This window comes from Trifolium pratense, linkage group LG6 (assembly GCF_020283565.1).
Source record: "Trifolium pratense cultivar HEN17-A07 linkage group LG6, ARS_RC_1.1, whole genome shotgun sequence".
Classification (NCBI taxonomy): domain Eukaryota; kingdom Viridiplantae; phylum Streptophyta; class Magnoliopsida; order Fabales; family Fabaceae; genus Trifolium; species Trifolium pratense.
Genome location: NC_060064.1, coordinates 40,821,440 through 40,838,591, shown reverse-complemented (window position 1 = coordinate 40,838,591; position 17,152 = coordinate 40,821,440). Strand labels below are relative to the sequence as shown.

Sequence of the window (17,152 nt, the reverse complement as noted above, 5' to 3'; positions counted from 1 at the left end):
CAAAAGGTTAATTTTTAAATATTTTTAGTCGCAACTTTTAGTCTCTACTTTTAAAACAACTCATATGTATTATTCGAAATTTTGAATTTTTTTTGCAATCATATTTATTACATTATAGAAATCTCTCAAAGGTTAATTTTTTTTAAGGGTTAGCTTTGGGAACAGTCTATTCTATAGAGAAGCCCTTAGGTATACAAAATTAACACAGGACATATATTTATCATTGATAATTAAAAAAAAAACACATTATTTAATACTCTATCCGTTCTTTTTTATTGGTCGTTTGGAAATCGTGTGCACTATTCATATAATTTATTTTGATCGTAATTTTTTACTAATATATAAAAATAAATATTAGCATATAAGATGTTGTTCGATTTGTCTCGACGAGTATTTTCAAAATATAAAATTTTCATAATTTTTTATAAAAGGACATAAAACAAATCAATAAACAATTTTTTTTTTTACGTATATATGAAAGAGAAAAAAAAAAAAACAGGACACACTTTTATTTTTGATACATACTCCTACGTCCCATTTTAAATGACATTTTTTTGACATTGATTTGTCACAAAATAAATAATCTATACAACTTTCAAAGCCATTTTTTCCAATTTTACCCTTTATGTGGGCCCCTATTTATGTGTGGCATACTCAACCAATTTAATCATTACTACTAGTAATGGAAAATGTAAGGACAATTTAGTAATTGTACAACTCTCTATCTTTTATTTATGCACTTTTATTAAAGTGTGTGAAATGGTCAAATATGTCATTTAAAATGGGACGGAGAGAGTAAAATATACGAGACAAATAATTTATGTTACACTCTCCAATATATATAGTTATTTATGTTACACTCTCTTTGGTGAAGGGATGGCCAATTCAAAGGGGACAAATAACTTCACTCCCAACTTCATTCAAGTTTGCAACTTTGTAAACCAAAGTTCTGCAACTTTGTAAACCAAAGTTCTGCACGTGCTACACTTACTTCAATGTTATATCTTTGCATTTTGCAATGATGCTTAGTATATGAAAGTATGATATATATGCTATCTACAAGAATTAAATCACACAAAATAACACACTCCTTCTCCTCCATAGTTTTCATTCACTAATATGTGATGGATCCATTACCCCCCCCCCCCCCCATATCACAATAATGCATCCTAACTCAGTGGCAGCAGTGGTATCGTCTCCTCGTTATCATTATCATAATGAGACAACTGATCTCCCACACGTGCCTGGTTCCAAACTCCGCCTCTTGTGCAGCTACGGCGGCCACATCATGCCACGTGACAACTCCCTCTACTATGTAGGTGGAGACACTCGCATTGTGGCCGTGGACCGCCACTCATCCTTAACACGCCTCTGTGCTCACCTCTCTTGCAATCTCCTTCATGGAAGAAGATCATTCAATCTCAATCTTAAGTACCATCTTCCCGATGAAGACCTTGACAATCTCATCACTGTTTCAACCGATGAAGACCTCCAAAATATGATCGAAGAGTATGATCGTTTGTCTTCAAACTCTTCCCCCTCCCCTTCTCGACTTAGATTGTTCCTCTTTTTCTCCAAACCAGAAACTGCTGTTTCCATGGACACTCTCCACCATGACTCTAATCATTCGTGGTTCGTGGAAGCTCTCAACAACTCAGGGATTCTCTCTCGAGTTGTTTCTGATTCCGCTGCAGTTGTTGATAATTGCCTCCTCAACCTTGATGATTATGAAGCGAGTGCTTCTAGCTGCAACGATGAAAATACTAATAATAATGTTAACAAGGAGCATTTAATTGATGTGGATTATTCTGTACCTGTGGACGAGGAGGACAACATGTTTAATTATTCATTTGATAATCTTCCTCAAATACGAGTTCGCGCTGATGAACAAAGGCCTGTTGAGATGGAGCAGCAGCAACAGCAGGAGGATAACAACTTTGACGATGTAAAAGTGGCTAACGTGAAGCAAGATGATGCTTTTCTTGTGCAATCACAGGTCAAAAGTGATCAAAATCAGCAAGAGGAACAACTAAACAATTCTACTTACGTCTTGTTGGGGTTGATTGCAATGTAAGTCCCACATTGCTAATGAAGGGAAAAAAAAGATCAAAGAAATTATATTGAAGAAGTTCCACATCGCTTAGAATGGTGAAGCAATGGGGAATCAAGGCTATATAATGGACCTAAGTTCTTTGTTTATAATTGCACCAGTTAGTAGCATTTTAAGCTTATATCTGACTTTTTTGTTTTTCTCTTGTACTCTTGTATTAGAGGGTTGAGAGATGTAGTTAGGTATTTGCTTTGGAGAGTGTGGGTGTATTGGGGGCCAAAGGAAGGTTGAGGGTAGTCTATGTGTTGTAACAATTTTCACATAGTGTTTATTCTCTGGTTGTCGTTTTTGACAACGACCGTGGTTTTTTCTCCGGTTTGGAGTTTCCACGTTATATTCTTGTGTTGTTGATTGCGTTCTTTTATTTTCTCTATGCCGGTTTTTCCCAACACGTCTCACCCCAACAAAAACCGGATCAAAATCCGCAACAACCTGCCACATATCAACATCAATTTGTCTATATTCACCGTCCTATAAGTACAGGTCAAGTGCCAATATCATCATACTACTCTTATTATGCACCACAATCACACCAACAACTTAATCAGTTCCCGGTTTATGTGATGCCTATTGGACTTGGATCTACACAACCATACAACATGGCTTTGCAATCCAATATAGCTGACACAAATGTAGTAGCCTCAGTAAGGCCACAAAGTGTTTTACCTGAAGTGAATCCAAGTGTTTATAAAGCTCCTGTAGCATCAAATTCTGGTTTTATTCAAATACCTTCCAACCAATTTCAGCAGCAATATATGACTTTGTCTCAAAATATTCATCATCCACCACACCCTATTTATGGTTATGATTATGATTATGGCGGAGCTATGCAAGAACAAGTATACTCTACACAAATGCAACAACAACATTCAAATGCAAATGCACCCTCTCAGTATCAATCCATGACCCCGGCAGTTGCTGGAGCAGCAATATCAGATGTTTCAAAACAATTTCCTATAGATAACATTCAGAAGCCAAACAAAAACTCACAGCAAATATGATCATATATTTCAAGCTAGTTTTTCTTATGTTATCTATAACAGTAATAATACAATTGAATAAGACAAGCTACTCCCATTAGTTTTTTGCTTTTCGTTTCGTGTTTATTTCTGTCTAAACTTTGTGTATTTTAATAATATCAAGGATTGCGACGGTGATCATAATTTAACATGTCGATGACATTTTTACTGGACCTATAAAATAGTTGTATTGTATCAGAGTGAGAGTAATGATGATTAGCTTAATAAGCACAGTGTATGTAGTAGACTTAAGCACATTAAAAAACCTCTAACTCCAGCACATAGTTTTCACTTTCACTTTGAAACCTCACATTTCCATTTGCATATGTCTGTACTCATGCATTAATAATTAAAACTGCTTACATTAATTTAGATTATTCTATTATTGAAATAAAAAAGACATGACACTCTAAAAAAGCTTCATACAATTCTTTGATGTTCCCTCGATTGTTGAGTTCTTCTATTTTCCATTTTAATATTAATATTGTACCTGACAAAGTATTAAATTTAAGCAAACATTTTAGGTGGTTTAGAATAAGAGTTAAAAAAAGTAGATACTAAATGATATATAATTGTTTCTAAATAAATGAGAGTTTGATGATTCTGATTTATATTCATTAGACTTAACTGATAGAAGGATATCTGTCATACCCCAATTTTTGACTTAAGATCCCACGTCATTCACATTTTTGTCCGGGATAGTCTTTATCTTTTCAAACGAAATTTCGGCAGAGAGGTATTTTAAAATACCTCATTTTTTGTTCAAGTACTCTTTTTGTTTAATTTTATTATTTATTCTTATTTTTTTTATTATTATCAATATTATTAACATTATTATTATTATTATTATTTTTAATTATTTTTATTTTTTATTTTATTTTATTTTATTTTTTTATTTTTCTAAACCCTTTCTCTTTCTTTTTCTTTCTTTACGTTTTTCTTTGCTTTTTTTTATTCATTTTATTTTATTTATCTTTTTTATTAAAAAAATCAAAAAAATCAAATTGTCCAAGAACAGCAAAGGTCAGACGCAAATTCTCCAACCCAGAAAGGATCTTTCCCTTCCCTTCTTTCTTTTTTTCAAAAATTCTGCAACACCACAGTGACAAGAGGAACACGTTAAAACAACCCCTGCATAACAACTGAACAGCAAACTCAGAGTACTGTCTTTTTTTTCCCATTTGAAACTGATGCTCTTAGCATTGGAAAGTTGAGGTCAAACCCTCCCTTTTCCATCAACACAAACCCTAGACATTTGGGTATAAAACAACAGAAACCAAACGAAATCAGGGAGAAAAAAAAGAGGGGAAGACAGCCGCAACCTGCAAAACAAAAACAAGCAACAAAACCCTAATTCTTTTCATTAACACAGAAGCCACAGCCACAACCTCAAACACAACAGCAAAACAAACCTTTTTTTTCCTCTTCAACCGTTCTAAAAAGAACAACAACCATCAAAACCCACCACCAACAATTTTTCAACCATCGAAACCAAAGAGAAAAAAAAACAAAAAAACAACAGAGGATAGAAAGAAAGAGAAGGAGTTTAGAGCGAAAGAGAAGAAGAAAAGAAAGACTTTGAAAACTGCCTCCGATCTGCGTTTGGGTGAGGCTTTTGAACTTTCCGTGCTTATTTTCGTATTCTAGGGGTTGATTAAGGGGGTGGGTTCGAATCCCCCAGGTGGTTTTTCCACCATTTTTACTTCTTTTTTTTTTTGCCTTTTTTCTTTTGGATCTTGGGCTTAAGCCCAGATCTACTATCAGCACCCCCCTATGTTGCTGTTTATCCCTCCCTGCCTTGTTTAAATTTTCTTTTTATTTTTTTTATGCCATTTAATTTATTTTTACCTTACATGTCATGATTAATATTGCCAAAAATGCCAAAAATATGTCATGTTTCTTGATGATATTTATTATTTTTGTTTAAATGTAAAAAATGCAAAAAATATGTGTTGTATGATTATCTGTTATCCAAGGGAATAAATATTTTTTCGTTAGCCTCGCGTTACATTTTTTTACTTGTCCCTTCAAAATAAAAAGTTTTTGTTCTAAAGAGGATTTGAAATGGAGTGGTTGGACGGATGACTTTCCACTCCCCGGTTACTTTGGATTTCTTGCCGGATGGCTTGTGGTCTGAGTAATCGACGCTAAAAAATAATACCCTTTTTTAAAATAATGATAATACCCTTTTTCATATAACAAAACAAAAAATTTCAAATAAATAAAAAAATACTTTTCAAAAAGAATCTTTTTCTAATAAACCTCGACTTTCGTCGAGAGATTTTTCCAACTCTCTTTTTTTAAATAAATGCCTTAATACACTTAAGCATGTTTAAATATTTTTTTCAAAAGAGACTAAAAAATATAAAAACAAATTCAAACTCTTTTTTGCCGCTTGGCTTTTAGTTTTAAAACCTTTTCCCAAAAAAGTTTAGACGTGAGTCATCTCCATGGTCGAAAATTCTAATATTCCCCATAACATTAAAACAATGGAAAATGTGATTTCTTCTTCATTTAGGAGAGTTAGTGGCATACTCGATCATGAATTCCGAGTGAGAGCCCTTCCCTATTATGAATTAAAAATCCCATTTTAACACGTTCGTGGTGGATTAAAAGGAGTTTAAAACTTAAGATGACAATTCGTCTTTCCTCCTAAAAAAATAACCAAACAAACCATTTTTACAATTTTTACCCCGAACTACGAGATTTTGATCCTTAACGGGTACGTAGTGCAAGAGACCTTGCGTCTTCCCAAATCAAAATTAATAAAATACATATTTTATTTTTCTTCTCATTATCCCAATTATTTATAAACAATTATTTACAAGCAAATCCTTTTTAGCACAAAATACACATAAACACAAGAGGTTCCCGTAGAGTACTACGGATACGAAGGGTGCTAATACCTTCCCTTTGTATAACTAACCCCCGAACCTTTTAATCTCTAAAAAATTTAATTTTGGGTTTATTCGATCTTTTTCCCTTCCCTTGGATAAATTAAAGTTCGGTGGTGAATCATTTTTTGAGAACCAAAGCTAACCAATAGCTTGGCGTCCAAAAATCACCGCGACAATATCATTAAAAGTATACTTTAGATGTGTACATCTAATTTAAGTAATAATTTGTGCTAATTTAAAATAGACATGCAAAAGGAGACATTTAAAATGGAAATGCAAAAGCTAAAAACCGAAAATAATATAGTATAGATACCAAGTAATTATAAATTTTGTAACAAAATAAAATTTAATTTCAGAAAAACTTAAAAAGTAGAAAATCACTCTTGTGAATGTTTTACTTGCAATTTTCATAAGTCTTAGTATTAGTACATGGGTTAATTAGGAGATGCTTTGACTATCCCGCATAGCATTTGATATTTGTTTTTATTGGGTTATACTTGTTTGTTTGTAGCACTATATCTTCAAAATAATAAATTAAGAGTAATTGAAGAATGGCTCACAAAATTCAAGGAATGTTGAAGAGAATAGGATTTAGATGATGGATTGGAGGTTACTCTTGTTAATTTAGGTAACCATAAGTGGCTGGAAAAAAATACACATGATAAAGTTGAGACCACTGTATTATGTATAGTAACTTTATATATGTTTTCATGTCAAAGCAAGTAATAAATAATTCCCATTCCACAGTTGATGTACTAAATGTGTAAACATTGCCAACCTAATAGGATATATAGCAAGTAAAAAGTGACCGAAAACATAATAATAAACTAATAAGAATCAAAATCAAGAGTGAAAAATAGAGATATATGCAAGAATGGCTCACAAATATTTATTGTTGTTGTTGCAGTCTCTGCAATATGTTGTTGTCTGCGATGTATCAAACTTGTTAGGAGATGATAGAACTAATTTGTTGGTTGCAGTTATTATGCATAGAGCAATTCTCTTTTTTAATGTACAGAAGCCTGAAACTAATACTAAATGAAGTGTGAAGGGTATATTTGGTATTATTAAAAGTTCACATATATGAGTCACGTTTTTCTCTGCATTTTGCTTGTCTTCTTCCCCAAATGGGGATTCAAATTTTTCAACTCATGAAAGTCCATCATCCTCGTACCAGATTTGCAATGTCCAAACCCTATTTCTTGGACTATTTAAAAGAAAAAAAAAAAATCATTGTGACCGTAACATCCCCAAAACCGCAAACTCAGAAACCATAATCCATCACCAACCCATTCAGAACAGAAAGAGAAGAGAAAAGAGACGAGGGAGGCGAAATCGAAAAAAGAAGAGTCCACCACCACTGTGGATCTCCGAAAAAAGAAGGGTTGCGGTGTTATCTGTTTTCAGCTCACGCTCGCGTTGGTAAGTTCGGGAGCTATCCATTCTCTGGTTTGTTGATCTGGGTTTAGGAGGAGGAGAAATAATAATAATAGGTTAGTGTTAAAATAATTTATTTTTATTTATTTTGACAAAAAAACATAAAACCTCGGGCCCAGGAGAGAGGACCCTCTCCATTTCTCAATTATTTGTTTTTCTTTATTTTATTTTTGTATTTTACTTGTTTGTTCTATTTATTTATCTCTTTGTCATTAAGTTTATTTATTTATACATCATATTCTCATATTATATGTTTAGATGATAGCAAAAAATACAAAAATATATATATGCGTGTCTTTTATTTACTTATCTCGAATAATTGTCACACTCTTATATTTAACAAATATTAATTAAAACTCTTTTCAGAAAAAGAAGAATCCTCAACTCTCGTCGAGAGATTTTCAAAACTCTTTTTCTTAATAAATGCTTCAAGTTATATGTGCCTTCAACTTATAGTAGTTGTTTTAAAAATATGTGTTATCTTCTATTTTTACTTTTGGTTTGTAACTTTTCAAACTAATTGTGATTAGGTACATTTGCTAATTCTCATCATGCTTAGTGAAAGAGATTTAAACAGCTTGCTCACTTTGCTAATATCTTCAACACCAACTACAACCTACGAACCCAAACCCTCCAAATTTTCTTACATACAAGTACTTGACCTACCCGCAAACGAAGTAATAGACAAAATAGATGCTACTTTTGCTCTTGCTTATGAGAGAAGCCCCTCATATAATTTCATATATCCTTCGCCTTCGAATGTTGTCTATTCCAAATCTATTGATCATTTAGTACTGAAGAAAAATGGAAATTCCAACACAGAGGATAAATTTAAAGCAAGGATGATAATATCCATTTTAGAAGCGGTACGAAAATTCTTAAGTGAGGGGAAAACCGTTACAAAGAGAGAGTTATTTTACCATTTGTCGAACGAGTTTGATAAACAAGCTATATTAGATAATAGGCTACATGACATTGCTATCATGTTGAATTGTAGTATCCGAAGTCTCAATATAGTGTCAGGAACAAGAGGTTCCATAATAGGAAATGTGATTTTTAAGACCAAGGGGGAGAGTTTTAATTGTAATATGTCACCAAAAGATATACGTGATGGAAACATCATATCATGTAGAGCTAAGTTTATTATGCTAGTTGAAAAATACACTGTTTTATCTAGGCTAGCTGAAGATGAGTTCCACAAGAAGTATGAGTGCATAATTATTACCGGTCGAGGTCAACCCGATGTGTTAACACGACAGTTTTTAAGAAAATTGAGCGTAGAGTACAAGCTTCCGGTCTTAGCATTAATGGACTGCAATCCATCCGGTATCCAGATTTTACCAATATGGATTTTATCTGGATACCGGATGGATTGCAGTCCATTAATGCTAAGACCGGAAGCTTGTACTCTACGCTCAATTTTCTTAAAAACTGTCGTGTTAACACATCGGGTTGACCTCGACCGGTAATAATTATGCACTCATACTTCTTGTGGAACTCATCTTCAGCTAGCCTAGATAAAACAGTGTATTTTTCAACTAGCATAATAAACTTAGCTCTACATGATATGATGTTTCCATCACGTATATCTTTTGGTGACATATTACAATTAAAACTCTCCCCCTTGGTCTTAAAAATCACATTTCCTATTATGAAACCTCTTGTTCCTGACACTATATTGAGACTTCGGATACTACAATTCAACATGATAGCAATGTCATGTAGCATATTATCTAATATAGCTTGTTTATCGAACTCGTTCGACAAATGGTAAAATAACTCTCTCTTTGTAACGGTTGTCCCCTCACTTAAGAATTTTCGTACCGCTTCTAAAATGGATATTATCATCCTTGCTTTAAATTTATCCTCTGTGTTGGAATTTCCATTTTTCTTCAGTACTAAATGACCAATAGATTTGGAATAGACAACATTCGAAGGCGAAGGATATATGAGGGGCTTCTCTCATAAGCAAGAGCAAAAGTAGCATCTATTTTGTCTATTACTTCGTTTGCGGGTAGGTCAAGTACTTGTATGTAAGAAAATTTGGAGGGTTCGTAGGTTGTAGTTGGTGTTGAAGATATTAGCAAAGTGTGCAAGCTGTTTAAATCTCTTTCACTAAGCATGATGAGAATTAGCAAATGTACCTAATCACAATTAGTTTGAAAAGTTACAAACCAAAAGTAAAAATAGAAGATAACACATATTTTTAAAACAACTACTATAAGTTGAAGGCACATATAACTTGAAGCATTTATTAAGAAAAAGAGTTTTGAAAAGCTGTGAATGTTTAATTACAAGGGGTAAAAGACTCTTTTTCTCACAAGGGTCTTCGTCCTCTTCTTCATCATCAGAGGGGGGGAAAAATAGACTATGTTGAGGCCTGGGATATGGTTTATCCGGATTATAATCTTCAAAGTCCAGCTGCATGCATAGACAGATTACAAAATGAATCCAGACCGATTGTAACAAAATTTCATGAACAAGAGATAAGTTTATGCACCCATCTTTAAAACTACACAAATCAGCAACACTAAATAGCAAAAAAAAACAAGTGTCATCCTCTAAGATAGTCCACATTGGATTTGAAGTTTCATGTCTAGACAAAATTTTAACCTCATTTAGGCAATGTTTTCAAATTTGATAATGGAGGGAAAAAATGATGAACAAATGATCAAAGGGCCAGCAAACTGGATCGAAAATGCAAGGCCCGGTCCAAAAAGCCCACATGGATGGCAAGCAAACAAAATCTGGTCAGAAGCAAAAGGGTCTTGTCATTTTCACATGCTCTGCCCTCAATTCAACTTTATCAAGAAACAACTATCACGCTGCTGCAATTCAAATTTCAAATTCAAATCACACACTCTCTCTCTCCCTCTTCTTTCACGTTCTTTAACATTCTTTAACATTGCTTTCACCTTCATTCAACATTCATTTCTTCGTCCGTTTCTCTGCTTCATCTCCCAGAATCTAGGTAACAATTTTTTTTCTCTCTTTGTTTTCACTTTGGTACAGATTAACTTCCACCGTTAATGATTAGTTAATGTTATTTTTCTCACAGATTCACTTCCATCGCAATCTTCAGGTAACGATAATTTACGATTCGTCAATTTGGAAGTTCATGATTTGATTTCATATTCTACTTTTGATTTTTTTTCTTCTTGCAATTTATTGTTTGTTCAGGTTCACAAATTAGAGTTCATGGTTTGATTTCTATTGTTCTTTATTTGTTTGATTTGATTCTGCTGCCAATCTCATATAGATGCTATGTTGCTCTGTATTTTTTCAGGTTCTTAACACACCAATCCAACGAAAGGTTTTTTCTTTTTCTTTTTTCTTTTATGAATCTTTAACATTGAATATGTGTGTAATCTTTTATCACCATTATTTATTGTTTTTTTCATCACAAGTTATTCATTTCTCCTTATTTTTTGAACCATTTGTTAGTTTTAGTATGACTCTTAATTTCTTAATTTGTTTGTGCTCTATCAGATTTTGGCATGATTTAATTGTTCTGTTTGGAACTTAAATTTCAGTGTATCCAAATGTAAAGTTAAGACATGAACTTAACATGATTGTTTTGTGTTGTTCTACAGCTACTACTTAAAGGTGGTGTAGCAGATTGTGCATATTGGAAGGATAATTCTCTGTGCCATAATTTAGATGTAAGTTAAACCAAGTTTTGATGGTTTTCCTAAAGGTATACTTGCTTAGCTTATTATGATTTGTAGTTAAACCATTGTTTATTAGTAGATTTCTAATTTTCAATGGAATTGATCTATTGTTTGAGTGATCACTTATAGTTTGATACTTTTAATTACTTTAGTTTGATTTAGATAGGAAGAATCATTGTCATCCCTTGAATTCCTCAGTTTAATGAGAGTTGGTGAACTACATAGCTTTCATTGTATTTGAAAACTCTCATTTGATTGTGAAAGTGAGCACTCAAAGTGTTTGAGGAAATGTCTCAATAGGAAAAAATGATGGCTTTGTGGTCTTATTTTTTTGTGCTTTTCTATACCATCATTTGTATGCAATTAGTGAAAGAATTAGTGAAAATAGATAATTTGTTAGCTTCTACATCACCAACTTTAAGGTATTTTATAAAAATGGTGTCTTCTTCATCATATATTTTTAAATGATTTATTTAAATTTTTGCAAAAATTGTATGAAATCAACTGTAATACTCTATTTGCACTTTGCAGGCCAAAAGATTTGTAGACTATTTGGCTACTTTGGTCCTCTAAATGAAGTTTTCGTGCCTCATGATTATTATATTAGGTAAGCTTATTTACTCCGTCTTAAACACAACTTATATATAGCTTCTATGTGTTGTTTTAATTTAAAGTTTTAATTTTCCAGTTCAATGTGTTATATGTGAAGTTGTATAGTGCTCCAAATTTATCATTTAGTTTTGGTCAACGTGATGGCATTATTTCTCACTTTCAGATTACTACTTTTAAATATAGTTTTTGTTTCTCATGTGAATATTTGTGTTTGTAAATCTCTTATAAGATGAGCTGAATATATTCCTGACGACTTTGACTTTTTTATTCAGGTTATTGGTAAAACATTGGTCCTTGATGAGATAATCAATTATACTCAATCATATCACCACCAAGTAGAGGTGTGAATTCTTTATCTAATGTTGTCATTCTTTGTGAAAATATGAATGTTTGATAAACTATCTGATATGTTTGATTCACAATAATTTATAGCAGCAAAGCTTTTGATAAATGGTTGCATAAAAGGGTTGAAAGTGATATAATGCTTCCAAAAAGGTTGTTGGAGAGTCTTTCACATGGTAAGCAAATAGACATGTGTAGGGGTTGAAAGTTTTTTTGTGATTGTACATGTAAATTGGTTTCATTTATGCTTTTTTTTTTGGTACATCATTTATGCATATGTTTTATTTCACACTTTTATTGGAAAGAACAATAAGCTAGAAAGAAACTATTGATTTCAGTGTTTGGTGTATGATGATAAAGGTCAAGTGATGATTATTGATTTCTGAAGTTGAGATATTTGTTCATAAACTTTGGCACTTTGTAAGATCCATCATATTTTTTAGTTTACTTTATTTCGAAATATCTTATTTGAATTGAGGGAATGAAGACTATCAAATTGAGGGGTCAAGGGTGTTGTCGTTTTCAGGCTGCAACCTAAAACAACTTTAGCAGGAAACAACTTTCACGCTGCTGCAAACTCCTCTGCACTCAATTCAAATTTCAAATTCAAATCACTTTCTCTCTCTCGCCCTCTTACTTTATTTCATGAGTTTTGATTATTTATTTTTTTTCTTTGAATTTCTGTTGAAAATACAGTTGGTTAGTTTCTATCTTTTAGTTAATAATCCCTACTTTTTAGGAGATCAAAACAACTATCCCAATTCCGGTTCCTTCCTAATGTGATGAGAATTTGCTTCATCTTTTCTCAACGTTTTTTTTTACTATTTGTATATGAGATGCCTTTTTATTTACTTGCTTTTTGTTCTAATTTGTTGCCTAATTTATTTGTTCTTTAACAAGTTAACCAATTATATTTTTGTTTCAACCGGTGGTTAGATGATTTTTTGAAGTTTCTGGAGCAAGTCCATGTGCATCTACATTATTGTCAGAGGTAAAAGCTTAATTTTTTTGGTAATGATAATTGTTTTCATATTTTTATTGATCAAACTGTAGTTTCTTTCTAATCTTCTTTGCACAAATTTTTGGTGTATCTTAATTGCCATACAAACAAGCAAATGTTTATAATCTGCTTTGTAGTTTGTAATCTTCTTTTACTTTTCACAAAAACAATAGCAAATGTTTATGAGTTCACTAAGTTTTCTGAACTATAAATTTGAGTAGTTTTTAGTTGATGTTTGAGATTTGAGTAGTTATGTTTTTGTTTTCTTTTTCATCTCATAATTCAATTTTATCGGAAAATATAGGTTTTGTACATGCAGACTTCTTTTGACTCCTAAATTTAATTGAGTAGGTAGTAAACTAAGAAAATCAAAGATTAATGTTTCAACTCACTTATTATTTGTTAGGCATGTGCATATGATATCAATAATATATATTGCTGTGAAGATGATTTTCATGATTATTATTTGTATATTTGGATTCAGAAGTCACAAAACCTTATGAAGATACTTTTGTATGGATTTGATGTATAAGCATGGAGAAAGGTTTCTTCAGCTTCTTCAAATAGAAAGGTTTCAACTTGCTTCTCAATCCCTTCCTTATTTCATCATTTGATTTCATATTCTGATTTATTTATTTTTTTGGAATGTTATTGTTTGTTCATTAGGTTCACAAATTAGGGTTTCATTGGGTAAGTTTTATGAACTTTAATTGATTGTATTTGAGTAGTATTTAGCTGAACTTTAATTTGAGTATGTGATAGAGTATAGTGCTAATTAAATTTGAGTAAGTTTCTTGGAGTATGACAAAGAAGAATGTGTCTCCGAATGGCAAAAATACAGAGCTTGTCTTTCTTAACATTTGGAAGATAGAAAAATGATTCATATATTGGAAGGTGAAAATGTTGTTCAAGAAGATAGTGCTGTTGCTTCTCAGTAGCATATCACATGTTTGCTGTAATGACAGTGATCAATTTAGTAGCTTTCACTGCTCACTAGCAATTTATTATCGTTCCTTCAAATTTTCCATAATTTGTAACATTGAGTTGTTTAAATTATAGAATCATAGAAACTTAGGGTCAACCTTGATATAGACTATAGAGTATTTTACTTTGACATGAATAGTTTTAAGAATGGAACTAAGGTTATGGACAGAGTTTAATGTCCATGCCTAATTTTTAATCAAGATTGAGTCACTTACTCATTGACAACCAAAAAAAATAAGATTTTCAATTTTTTTTATTGTAAAAGTGAGCACCGACAAAGTGTTTGACCAAATGTCTCAATATGCAAAACTATTGAAAATATTCCCTACTTAGAATTTCTGTTGAAAATATTGTTGGTTAGTTGTCATATTTATTAGGATTTGTTTCTATCTTTTAGTCAATAATCCCTACTTCTTAGGAGTTGTTAGTGGGATTTAGATGGTTTTCTCGGCACACCACTTTTTCAGAATTCCAGGTTTAGTTAGATTTTATAATAATGGTTAATTTTTTTTTTTCAATCTTTTTTTTCCAGTGTGATGTATATTGTATATTCTTATCATTATACTGATTTATGTATGTTCTTATCATAATATTTTTCATTACATGGTTAATTTTGTGTTTATTTGTGAAATAAAGATTTACAGTATATGTTTATTTGTGTTAATTTTGATATACTAGATGTAACTATCGATTCATTAGCTATGGTTGTTATATGTTTCTGAGAAGAATTTGATTTTCAGAGTGTTGTTGAATTGATTCTGGGGCATGAATAATGAATTATTGATAAAATCACTAGGAATCTTTAGTCAAATGGTTCTTGAGGTGTGACAGAGTTTTTCTAGGCAAGATGCGGTTAATTAATCAGACTCAATAGCCACAGAGGAAGCGACAAGGGATAATAGTAGTGATTTTCGTGAGTTTCAAAGGTAACCTACTACTCTCTCTCTCTAACCAATACAATTTTCATCGATTCTGTTTTAGGTTTTTGATTTACGCTTACTTATTTATTATATTAGATCTATTGGTTGAATTGTTAAGATCGAGACGTGGAAAAAGAAGGCTGGGGTCGCCTCTGTGGAAGCTCGAACTTGAAGCTTGAACTTCGACTAACTCGTGAGTTGAGGTAATTACCTGAAAATTTTTGATGTTGAGTTCGATTATGAAATTTAGACTGATTCGATTTTGTAGTAAAAAAAGTCTAATCAACGTGATTAGAAGAATCTGGTCTGATTTTGATTGTGATTTTTGCTGTTTGTGTTGAGAATTTGTGATGTGATTGAATGTTTGGTTGTTTGTTTGTTTTACAATGCGACAAATCTGTTCTCGCTGATTTGAATTTAGCTTTATATTGTGGATTTGATGTTTTGTTTTGTTGAAGTAGATTTGTCTGAAATTGAATTGCATGAATTCTATAGTTTGAGTAACTTTATCAATATTTCAGGTGTGTAAGCTAGGAACTAATTCTGAGTTGCTTATAGAATGAAAGTTCACCCAATAAAGATGGCATTAGAGTCTCTTAGCCAAAGCGTAATTATGAATTGTTCTTTAGCTTGCTTCTTTTACTTATATGTAGCTTCTTCTTTGCTCCCCTTTTTCAGGTTTATGTAAAGTTAAGGTGAACGATCATATCAACTCAATTTGAGAAGTTGATATGTAAGTGAATTTGACCAATTTGAATGTAGCAACTCAATTTTGATATTGTTGTGGAATTAGTAGTCAAGCTAAGATACTGTTATGGAATTATAGTTACAGTTCTTTTTATTCTCTAAAGCTATTTGGTTATTGGTTCTCTTGCAGAATATTGATTTGGTTATGCATCTCTAAAGCTATTTGGTTATGCAGAAATACTAAATTTGTTGGTTCGTCAGAGGTATATTTTATTCTATAATACCACAACTACATCAGAGGTATAATCAATCACTCCATTTTTTTTTTCATCATGAAATGATCATCACTTCTTTCATTTTGTTCTTTGTTTTCATATATAACTTAAAATTAAAGGTACTATTCGATACAACTACATCTAATGTAGCACAAAGTACAAACACTTCATTGTGGATAGTGTTTTTGTGATGCCTCAGTCACCGTATAAGTAGACCACTTATAGTTTGATACTTTTAATTACTTTTAGTTTGATTTAGATAGAAAGGATTATTGTCATTATTTGAATTCCTTACTTTAGTGAGAGTTGGTGAGGTACATAGCTTTGATTGCATTTTTCCTTTCTTCCAGATTCTCCTATAGATCGTTTGTCGCTGACAGAGTAGACCACCGATTTTTGTTTTTTTGTTTCAGTTTCTTTGGCTTTATTTTTTTGGTCTTATATATCATTCAATTGTGGTCTTATTTTTTTATGATTTTCTATACTATCATTTGTATGCAATTAGTGAAAGAATTAGTGAAAATAGATAATTTGTTAGCTTTTACATCACCAACTTTAAGAAATTTTATATAAATGGTGTCTTCTTCATCATAATTTTTTAAATGATTTATTTAAATTTTTGCAAAAACTGTATGAAATCAACTATAATACTCTATTTGCACTTTGCAGGCCAAAAAATTTGTAGACTATTTGACTACTTTGGTCCTCTAAATGAAGTTTACGTGCCTCATGATTATTATATTAGGTAAGCTTATTTACTCTGTCTGAAACACAACTTATATATCGCTTCTATGTGTTTTTTTAATTTAAAGTTTTAATTTTCCAGTTCAATGTGTTGTTACATGTGAAGTTGTATAGTGCTCCAAATTTATCATTTAGTTTTGATCAACATGATGGCGTTGTTTCTCACTTTCAGATAATTACTTTTAAATATAGTTTTTGTTCTCATGTACCCAATATAATTTTTAGTTATTTTTAAATTTAGAGCAATTGTTTTTCCTGCTCTGCTGCCCTGTGTTAAGTAAAGTGAGTTTAATTCTATCCTTGCCTTCAATTTTAACCCATGTTTTGTAGTTTGATGAAATATTTCATTTATGTCTTATCTCTGCATTTCTTATGTTGCTTATTTTTTCAAAATCATAGATTAAAAGTATAGTGATTTGATAGTTTTGATTTTAACCTTATGTTTAACCCTCAA

The 17,152-nt window shown here is 31.8% G+C and overlaps 2 protein-coding genes and 2 long non-coding RNA genes across 21 annotated transcripts in view; 3 read left to right on the top strand and 1 right to left on the bottom strand.

The window, feature by feature from the left end:
* The first annotated feature begins 1,162 nt into the window (after positions 1–1,162).
* Positions 1,163–2,074, top strand: LOC123892277. The gene has a single exon (XM_045942078.1). It carries the CDS (start codon positions 1,163–1,165, stop codon positions 2,072–2,074), a length of 912 nt encoding a protein of 303 aa, XP_045798034.1.
* Positions 2,075–4,022: 1,948 nt separating this feature from the next.
* LOC123888918 lies at positions 4,023–8,530 on the top strand. Its single transcript, XR_006802373.1, has 2 exons — positions 4,023–7,519; positions 7,830–8,530. It is a non-coding gene; the product is annotated as an uncharacterized LOC123888918 (long non-coding RNA).
* A 988-nt stretch (positions 8,531–9,518) lies between these two features.
* The window catches only part of LOC123888913, a 38,124-nt gene continuing 30,490 nt past the window's right edge, over positions 9,519–17,152 (bottom strand). For both annotated transcript variants that reach the window (XM_045938077.1, XM_045938078.1), the window contains exon 5: positions 9,519–9,884. In XM_045938077.1, the coding sequence (XP_045794033.1) occupies positions 9,618–9,884 (267 nt within the window). In that variant the 3' untranslated portion in view covers positions 9,519–9,617. The remainder of the gene's footprint in view (positions 9,885–17,152) is intronic.
* LOC123888915 lies at positions 9,878–16,617 on the top strand. 17 transcript variants are annotated; one of them, XR_006802369.1, is made up of 14 exons: positions 9,878–10,434; positions 10,522–10,545; positions 10,750–10,776; positions 11,057–11,125; positions 11,666–11,741; positions 12,019–12,087; positions 12,182–12,264; positions 13,025–13,079; positions 13,576–13,659; positions 13,755–13,778; positions 14,869–14,998; positions 15,089–15,195; positions 15,671–15,725; positions 15,870–16,617. It is a non-coding gene; the product is annotated as an uncharacterized LOC123888915 (long non-coding RNA). The 17 variants fall into 17 exon arrangements; XR_006802368.1 differs by having other exon boundaries at positions 14,813–14,998; XR_006802361.1 differs by having other exon boundaries at positions 13,573–13,659.